Below are 10,552 nucleotides of genomic sequence, written 5' to 3' on the forward strand. Positions count from 1 at the left end.
CTAGCAATTTGGTTTTCTTTTTTTTAATTGACCAGAAATTTATCAATTTTATTGTTTTTTTTCATAAAACCAACTTTTGGTTTTATTTATTAATTGAATAGATGTTTTGCTTTTGATTTTTTAATTTTTCCTTTAATTTTTAGAATTTCTAATGTGGCATTTAATTGGGGATTTTTAATTTGTTCTTTCTCTAATTTTTTTAGTTGCATGTTTAGTTCATTGATTTCTTCTTTGTCTAATTTATTCATATAAGCATTTAAAGATATAATATATCCCCTGAGAGCCTCTTTGAGTGAATCACATATTTTTTTGGTATGTTGTTTTTTTATTGTCATTATCTAGGATAAAATGATTAATTCTTTCTATAATTTGTTTTTTGGTCCACTCATTATTTAAAATGAAGTTATTCAGTTTCCAATTGGTTCTGGGTCTATATCTCCTTGGCCCAATATTGCATATGACTTTTATTGCATTGTGATCTGAGAAAGATGCATTCACTATTTCTGCCTTCTGCAGTTGATCATGAGGTTTTTATGGCCTAGTATATGGACAATTTTTGTATAAGTTCCTTGTACTGCAGAGAAAAAGGTATATTCCTTTCTATCTCCATTCAATTTCCTCCGTAAGTCTACCATATCTAGTTTATCTAACAATTTATTTACCTCCTTAACTTATTTCTTGTTTATTTGATGATTTGATTTATCTAGATTTGATAGCAGGAGGTTGAGGTCTCCCACTAGTAGAGTTTTGCAGTCTATGTCTTCCTGCAGTTCTTTCAAATTCTCCTCTAAGAATTTGGATGCTGTCCTATTGGGTACATATATATTCAGTATTGATATAACCTTATTGTCTATGGTACCTTTTAGGAGGATAAAGTTTCCTTCCTTACCTCTTTTAATGCTATCTATTTTTGCAGCTGCTTTGTCTGAGATAAGCATTGCTATCCCTGCTTTTTTCACTTCAGCTGAAGCAAAACATATTTTGCTCCAACCTTTTACCTTTACTCTATATGTATCTCTCTGCGTCAAATGAGTTTCTTGTAAGCAGTATATTGTAGGATTCTGGTTTTTAATCCACTCTACTATTTGCTTATGTTTTAAGGGAGAGTTCATCCCATTCACATTCAAAGTTATGATTACTAATTCTTTATTGCCCTCCATGCTATCTTCCCTCTGTTTGTATTTTCCCCCTTCCCCCCCTTTATCCATATTCCCCAGTATTTTGTTTCTGAATATCACCTCCTTCAGTGTCTTTGGCCTCCTATATCACCCCCTCCGCTTTCATTCCCCTTTCCCTTTTTCCCTTTTCCCTTCCCTTCCTTTTGTTAGTTCCACTTTTTCCCCCCTCCCCTTCCCTTTCTCTGCCTCCACTTTTCCCCTTTTAATACTTGAAAGGTTAGATGTTTTTTTAAGTTAACTAAGTATGTGTAAATTGACTTTAATCCAAGTCTAATGAGAAGAAGATCCAGGTGTTTCTCATCTCCTCCCTTCTTCCCCTCCATTATCATAGGTATTTTGTACATCTTAGTGCAATGAGATTTACTCCATTCAATCCCCTCCCTACTCCCATCTCCTTCCTGTACCCCTTTTTAAGGATGTAGTATTTTTAAAATTATTCTGAGTCATAGAAAATTCTGACTATCTGTCAGTTCTAGCTAAGTACATTCTATCTAATAGAGTTAAAATTCTTGAGAGTTATTAAAGTCTTTCTCCCAAGTGGGGTTAAAGCCAGTTACATCCCATTGGATAGCAGTCTCATGAATTAGGTCATGAATGTCCATCACTTCTGGATAGGTATATTGTCTCTGTTAGAGTTACAATTCTCAAGGTTTATGAGAATCTTTTCCCCCATGCTGGGATATAGCAAGTTTCAACTTTTTGGACCCCCCCTTTTTTTTTTTACCTTTTTCATGTTTCTCTTGAACATCCTGTTTGATGTCCAAATTTTTTATTTAGTTCTGGTCTTTTCATCAGGAATTTTTGGAATTCTTCCATTTCATTAAATGTCCATCTTTTTCCTTGGAAGAGAAGGTTTAGCTTTGCAGGATAGTGGATTCTTAGCTGTATTCCAAGCTCCCTTGCTCTTCAAAATATCTTATTCCAGGCCCCTCAGATCCCTTAATGTTGATGCAGCCAGGCCCTGCTTAATCCTTCCAGTGGCTCCTTTGATATTTAAATTGTTTCTTTCTGGCCACTTGTAGGATTTTCTCTTTTATCTGATTGTTCTGGAATTTGGCCACAACATTCCTTGGTGTTTTCATTTTAGGACTTTTTCTGGAGGGGATGGATGTATTCTTTCAATAACTACTTTGCCTTCTGGTTCCATGATATCAGGGCAATTTTCCCTCACTAGATCCTGTAATATTATGTCGAGGTTTTTTTTTTTTCCTCTTCAATGTTTTCAGAAAGTCCAATAATTCCCAGGTTGCCCCTCCTCCAAAAATTCTTGAGGTCAGTAGTTTTGCTGATGAGGTATTTTACATTTTCTTCTTTTTTTCTATTTTTTGATTTTGTTTAGCAGGCTCTTGCTGTCTCATGAAGTCATTAGTTTCTACAGACTCCATTCTTTTTTTTAGGGAGGAGTTTTCTTCATTAACCTTTTGCAACTCCTTTTCCAATTAGTCAATTCTACTTTTGAAAGAGCTTTACATTTGACCAATTGAGATTTTGAGAGAATTATTTTCTTTTTGCATTTGCCCAATTGAGGATCTGAGAGAATTATTCTCATTTTGTATTTGTCCAGTTGTATTTTCTAAGGATTTTTTTTTCTTGTTGCAAGGTATTAATTTGTCTCTCCCAAATTTTCCAGTTGATTTTTAAACTCCTTCTTTATTTCTTCAAGTAATTCTTTCTGTGCTGAACACCAGATCATATTCTCCTTAGAGGTTCTGGGCCTCTCTGAGTTAGGGTCTTTTCCTTCCAAGAATTTTTCTATGAATCCATCTTTCTACCCACCCTTCTTCATTTTGCTAACACCTTGAGTTGGGGAGGGGCTAGTTCACAGGGACTTGGGATCCCTAGAGGCTTTACTCACTGAGTGTAATTTCTCTGGCTGGCCAGTAGGAGGTTGCTTTCTCTGGAATGTCTGTAACCCTGATTTAGGCCTTCTCCCTTAGCTTGAAGGGAAGGGTTGAAGCTATTAAATCCTTTTGCCTTCAATCAATGGTGGGCTTTACACTGGTGTGAGGTCATCCCTCTCCCTATTGTCAGCTGGGTTGTTTCTTCTGCTCACACACCTGTGCATGAGGCAGAAATAGTCTGTAATTGTTTGCTCTGGGAAGAGGCTCAGCCACAATGGATGTGTGGACTCAGAGTTCCTCAGACTAGAGGAGCCCAGGGTTGGTGTCTGCCGCTCTCCTGCAACGGAACTGTCCCCCCAGCCCTGTTGGCAAGCTCCAGAAGGTATACGCCAACACCAGTGCCTCTGCTCCCTAACTGACTCAAGCCCTCACGGTCTAGCCCCACCCCTGATCCAGCAGGTTCATCTCTCGGGTCCTCAGACTCCCAGGTTCCAGTTCAGCCGTTAATCTGACTGATCCAGGGCTGATTTGCCCTCTGTGCCCAGACTCACCCAAGACAAATCCTTAGGTAGATGTTCTTTCCCCTGGCTTTTCTTTCTGAGTTTTTTGGGTCAGATTTCTGTTAAGAGATTTGTTTCATATGATAGATGGAGAAAGATCAGGAGACTTTAGAACTATGCCTGTCTTCTCTCCCCCGTCTTAGCCAGAAGTCCTCTATTCACTTTCTTAACTTCTATCTTGTTTATTTTGTATTTAGAATTATTTAGTTCTGAGATGATGAGACTGAGGCCCCCTGCTAGTATAATGTTGCTGTCTCTTACTTCCTGTTATTCACAACGTCTCATGCAAAAATTTGGATACTATATGACTTAGTGCATATTGTTTAGTACTGTTATAACTTCATAGTCCATGGTACCTTTTAGCCAAATATAGTTTCCTTCTCTATCACTTTTACTTTACTCTATTTTTGCTTGTATTTTGTTTAAGATCAGGATCATTTTATTTTTTCTCCAGTTGAAGCGTAATATATTCTGCTCCAGCTTTTACCTTTACTTCTTGTCTGTTTTGCTTTTTGTTTAAATGTGTTTGTTGTGAAGAAAATATTTTAAATTCTTGTTTTCAATGTACACTAATGTTAACTTCAATTTTATGGGAGAGGGGGTGGCTAGGTGGCATAGTGGATAAAGCACTGGCCCTGGAGTCAGGAGTACCTGGGTTCAAATCCAGTCTCAGACACTTAATAATTACCTAGCTGTGTGGCCTTGGCTAAGACACTTAACCCCGTTTATCTTGCAAAAAAAAAATAAACCTAAAAAATAATTTATGGGAGAGTTCATCCCATTCATATTCCCATTTATGATTACTATGTATTTTCCTCCATTCAATTTACCCTTATTTATCCTTTTCATTCTTTCTCCTTCTCCCAGTCTCCTCTCAACAGTGTTTTCCTTCTAACTACTGCCTCCCTCAATCTGCCCTTTTTTCTATTAGCCTTCCTATTTTCTTTTCTCCTTCCCTCCTAATTTCCTATTGGGTAAGATAGTATCTATGCCCAACTGAGAGTCCATGTTTTTTCCTTTCTGAGCCAAATTTGATGAAAGTAACATTCAAACAATTTTCATCCCCCTTCCTTCCCTCTATTGAAATAGATCTTTTGTGCTTTTTTTTCATGTGATGTAATACACTCCTTTTTGCCTCCCCTTTTCCTCTTCTCTCAATACTATCATTTTTTTCTTTTTATGATGCACTGTAATTTTGTTAACATTTCCCAATTACATTTAAATTCTTACATTTCTGATGGAGTGCTATCTGTGGGTGGGGGTGGGGGAGGGAAGCAAGATTGGGGAAAATTGTAAAACTCAAATAATATCTTTAATAAAAATTTAAAAGTAAAAATAATTAAAAAATAAAAAAATAAATTCTTACATTTAATTTTTTTAATTATATGAAAACAAAAATAACATTCCCTTTTAAAAAAAACTTTAGAGTTCAAAATTCTCTTCTAACTTTCTTCCCTCCCTCCTTATTGAGAAGAAAGAATAGTGAGAGAGAGAAAAAATGAATTTCAGTCTGTGTTCAAATTTCAGTGGCTCTGTCTCTGGGGTGAGTTACTTTCTCTATCATGAGTCCACCAGAGAAGTTGCTTCAATATTTTTCCCACAGGTGCTTTTACTGTCTGTGTTCCCCTCCACTCTATTCCTCCCCAGTCTCATTTATTCTACTCTCTCTCTCCTTGCACCCTGGCCCTGTCTAAAATTGTGTTGTATATGAGTACTCTCTCCCACAATCTTCCCTCTCTTCTATCACCTATTCCCCCCTTCCCTCCCCCCATTTCCCCTTATCTCATCCCATTCTTTTCATTTTTCTCTAGGGTAAAATAGATTTCTATACCCTATTAAGTGTATATGTTATTTCCTCTATAAGCCATTTCTGATGAGAATGAAGGCTCACTCATTCCCCCTTGCCTTCCCCTTTTCCACTCCATTGAAAAAGCTTTTTCTTGTGAAATTTCTTAGCTTATTTGTCTTCATCTCCTTTCCCTTCTTCCCAGTACTTTCCTTTATTACTCATTGACTCCATCTTTTTACTACATTATGCCATTATATTCTGCTCCTTCCTGTGCCCTGTCTATATATGCTCCTTCTAACAGTTCTTATAAATGAAAAATTTCATATGAGTTATCAATATCTTCTTCCCATGCAGGAATACAAACAGTTCAATATCATTAAGTTCCTCTCAGTTAATCCGTCTCATGCACTCCATCTATGGTTCACCAGAGTCCTATACCTAGAAATCAAACATTCTGTTCAGCTCTGGTTGTTTCAGTAGTAAAGTTTGAAAGTCCCCTGTTTCATTGAAAGCCCATCTTCTCCCCTGAAGGAGGATGTTTAGTTTTACTGCGTAGTTGATTTTTGATTGTAAGCCAAGATCTTTTGCCTTCCGGAATATCATATTGCAATTCCCTGTGAGCACTTAAAGTAGATGCTGTAGATTCAGTGCAACCCTGACAATGAGCCTCAGTAGTTGAATTGTTTGTTTCTGACAGCTTTCAGAATTTTCTCTTTCATTTGGGAGTTTTGGAAGTTGGCTGTAATATTCCTGGAAGGTTTTTTTTTGGAAGTTGGAGTAAAATATATTTTCCTTCAGCTGAAGTGAAAAAAGCAGGGGTAGCAATCCTTATCTCAGAAAAAGCAGCTGTAAAAATAGATAGTATTAAAAGAGATAAGGAAGGAAATTATATCCTCCTAAAATGTACCATAAACAATAAAGTGATTTCAATACTGAATATATATGTACCCAATGGGATAGCATCCAAAATCTTAAAGAGAAGCTGAAAAAACTACAGCAAGACATAGACTGCAAAACTCAACTAGTGAGAGACCTCAAACTCCCACTCTCAGATTTAGATAAATTGGATCATAAAATAAACAAGAAAAAAATTAAAGTGGTAAATAGTTTGTTAGAAAAATTAGATATGATAGACTTATGGAGGAAATTGAATGGAGATGAAAAGGAATATACCTTTTTCTCTGCTGTACATGTCATTTATACAGAAATTGACCATGTACTAGGGCATAACAACCTAATGATCAACTGCAGAAAGGCAGTGAATACATCTTTCTCAGATAACAATGCAATAAAAATCATATGCAATATTAGGCCAGATATTGACCCAGAACTAATTGGGAACTGAATAACCTCATTTTAAAAAATGAGTGGATCAAACAACAAATTATAGAAAGAATTAATATTTTATCCTAGATAAGACAATAATGAAGTAGCATACAAAAACCTATGGGATACACTCAAGGTGACTGTCAGGGGATATATTATACCTTTAAATGCTTACATGAATAAATTAGAGAAAGAGGAAATCAATGAACTATATATGCAGCTACAAAAATTAGAGAAAGGAAAAATTAAAAATCCCCAATTAAATACCAAATTAGAAATTCTAAAAATTAAAGAAGAAATTAATAAAATTGAAAGCAAAAAAACCTCATTGAATTAATAAATAAAACCTAAAGTTGGTTGTATGAAAAAAAAGCAAAAAATTGATAAACCTTTGGTCAATATGATTAAAAAAAGAAAGAAGAAAACCAAATTGCTAGTATCGTAAATCAAAAAGGTGAACTCGCCACCAATGAGGATGAAATTAAAATGATAATTTGGTATTTTTTGCCCAATTCTATTCCAGTAAATTTGACAATCTAATTGGAATGGACAAATATTTAGAAAAATATAATTTTCCTAGGTTAAATGGAGAGGAGATTAAATACCTAAACAACCCCATCTCAGAAAAAGAAAACTAACAAGCCATTATTGAAATCCCTAAGAAAAAATCTCCAGGGCTTGATGGATTCACAATTGAATTGTACCAAACATTTAAGGAACAATTGATTCCAATTCTATATTAACTCTTTGGAAAAATAGAGGAAGCAGTGGCTAGGTGGCACAATGGATAGAGCACCGGCCCTGGAGTCAGGAGTACCTAAGTTCAAATCCAGCCTCAGACATTTAATAATAACCTAGCTGTGTGGCCTTGGGCAAGCCACCTAACCCCATTGCCTTGCAAAAACCTAAAAAAAAAAAATAGAGGAAGACAGAACTCTGCCTAACTCTTTCTATGAAAGCAATATGGTGCTGATACCTAAACTAGGAAGAATTAAAACAGAGAAAAATATTATAGACCTATGTGCCTGGTGAATATAGATGCAAAAATCTTTTTTTTTTTAGTTTTTGCAAGGCAAATGGTGTTAACTTTTCTATATGTGACTAGCAAGATACAGCAGGAAGAGCTAGAAAGAAAAATCCCATTCAAAGTAGCCTCAGGCAATATAAAATACCTGGGAGTCTATCTGCCAAGGAAGACTAAGAAACTTTTTGAAAACAATTATAAAACACTTCTCACACAAATTAAATCAGATTTAAATAACTGGGCAAACATCAATTGTTCTTGGATAGGTGGAGCTAATATAGTAAAAATGACAGTTCTACCAAAAGCAATTTACCTGTTGGTGCCCTACCAATCAAAATTCCAAAAAAAAAAAAAATACTTTAATGAGTTAGAAAAAGTTGTAAGCAAATTCATATGGAGAAATAAAAAAGTCAAGAATCTCCAGGGATTTAATGAAAAAAAGTGCAAAAGAAGGTGGCTTAGCCCTACCTGATATAAAATTACATTAAAACACATCAGTCATTAAAACTGGTATTGGCTAAGAAATAGAGTGGAGGATCAATGGAATAGACTAGATGCAATAGCAGGAAATGGTTAGAGTAATCTGCTGTTTGATAAACACAAAGAGTCCAGCCTTTGGGATAAAAATTCTCTCTTCAATAAAAACTGCTAGGAAAATTGGAATTTTGTATGGAAGAACATTAGATTAGAACAACACCTCACACCCTACACCAAGATAAGATCCGAAGGGATACAGGATTTAGACATAAAAAACAATAATATAAACAAACTAGAAAATCAAGAACTAGTTTACCTGTAAAATCTATATAAAGGGAAATAGTTTATGATTAAGGAAGAAATAGAGAACATCACTAAAAACAACTAGATGATTTCAATTAAATTAAATTAAAAAACTTTTGCGCAGACAAAACCAATGTAACCAAGGTCAAAAGAAATGTAGTAAACTGGGAAACAATCGTTACAACTAATGTTTCTGTCAAAGGACTCATTTCTAAAATATGCAGAGAACTGACTCAAATTTTAAAAAAGGCATTTCCCAATTGACAAACAGTCAAAGGATATGCAAAGGCAATTTACAGATGAGGAAATCAAAGCAATCCATAGTCATATGAAAAATTGCTCTAAATCAATACTTATTAACGAAATGTAAATTAAAGCTTCTCACATCTCTCACACTGGCCAATATTGCCAGAAAAGATAGTGATCATTGTTGGAAGGGTTGTGGGAATTCTGGGACACTATTACATTGTTGTGGAGCTGTGAACTCATCCAACCTTTCTGGAGAAAAATTCAGAACTATGTCCAAAAGGCAACAAAAATGTGTACTCCCTTTGATCCAGCAATACCACTACTATCTCTATACCCTAAAGAGATGAATTAAAAGGGTAAAAACATCACTGTGGTAAGCAAACTGTGGTATATGTATGTCATGGAATAATATTGTTCTATTAGAAACCAGGAGGGATGGGAATTCAGGGAAGCCTGGAGGGATTTGCATGAACTGATGCTGAGTGAGATGAGCAGAACCAGGAAAAACACTACACCCTAACAGCTACATTGGGATGGACTCACTCATTCCATCAGTGCAACAATCAGGGACAATTTTGGGCTGTCTGCAATGGAGAAGAACATCTGTTTGCAGAGAAAGAACTGGGGAGTTTGAACAAAACCAAGGACTATTAACTTTAATTTAGAAAAAGGCTGATATCTTATTGTCTGATCTTGCTATCTCTTATACTTTAAGTTTCTTCCTTAAGTATATGATTTGTCGGGAGCAGGCAGAAGCGGGGCTGAGAAGCAGCAGCCGTGGCGAGTGGAGGAGCCAGCAGCCGGAGCGGGAGCTGGAACGGGGCGGGCACCATGGCTGGAATCACCACCATCGAGGCAGTGAAGCGCAAGATTCAGGTTCTGCAGCAGCAGGCCGATGACGCAGAGGAGAGGGCCGAGCATCTCCAACAGGAGGTGGAGGGGGAGAAGCGGGCCTGGGAGCCGGCTGAGGCTGAGGTGGCTTCCTTGAACTGTCGGATCCAGCCGGTTGAGGAGGAGCTGGACCGTGCTTTGGAGCGCCTGGCAACAGCTCTGCAGAAGCTAGAGGAGGCAGAGAAGGCAGCTGATGAAAGTGAGAGAGGTATGAAGGTCATTGAAAATCGGGCCCTGAAGGATGAAGAGAAGATGGAGCTGCAAGAGATACAGCTAAAAGAGGCTAAGCACATCGCAGAGGAAGCAGACAGGAAGTATGAGGAGGTGGCCCGCAAATTGTTCATCATTGAGGGGGACTTGGAGCGCACAGAGGAGCGGGCCGAGCTGGCTGAGTCCCGTTGCCGGGAGATGGATGAGCAGATCAGACTGATGGACCAGAATCTGAAGTGTCTGAATGCTGCTGAAGAAAAGTATTCTCAGAAAGAAGACAAATATGAGGAGGGGATAAAGATTCTTAACGATAAACTGAAGGAGGCAGAGACCCATGCTGAGTTTGCTGGGAGATTGGTAGCCAAGCTGGAAAAGACAATTGATGACTTGGAAGATAAACTGAAAAGCACCAAAGAGGAGCAACTCTGCACACAAAGGATGCTGGACCAGACTCTGCTTGACCTGAATGAGATGTAGAACCCCCCCCCCCCCAGCCCCACCCTGTCTATTGCTCCTTCCACTGACTCTGACTTCTCTGGAGGCCAGCCTGCCTGAAGCTGACCTTTAAACTGAGGGCTGATCTTTCACCTGAAGGCTGCTTTCTTCTCTGGGTCCTTGCTCACCTTTCCCCATCTCACCCCCACCCTCAACTCCCATGTCCATTTCACCAAACTGTCTCCACAGCTCTCCCCTAGAGATCCCAG

At 37.5% G+C, this 10,552-nt stretch overlaps 1 protein-coding gene across 1 annotated transcript; it reads left to right on the forward strand.

Annotated features, from left to right (window-relative positions):
- The first annotated feature begins 9,578 nt into the window (after positions 1-9,578).
- Positions 9,579-10,333, forward strand: LOC141497019 (uncharacterized). Its single transcript, XM_074199599.1, has one exon. The coding sequence runs from the start codon at positions 9,579-9,581 to the stop codon at positions 10,323-10,325; it is 747 nt and encodes a 248-aa protein (XP_074055700.1). The 3' UTR covers positions 10,326-10,333.
- The last annotated feature ends 219 nt before the right edge of the window (positions 10,334-10,552 follow it).

This window comes from Macrotis lagotis, chromosome X (genome assembly GCF_037893015.1).
Source record: "Macrotis lagotis isolate mMagLag1 chromosome X, bilby.v1.9.chrom.fasta, whole genome shotgun sequence".
NCBI lineage: Eukaryota > Metazoa > Chordata > Mammalia > Peramelemorphia > Peramelidae > Macrotis > Macrotis lagotis.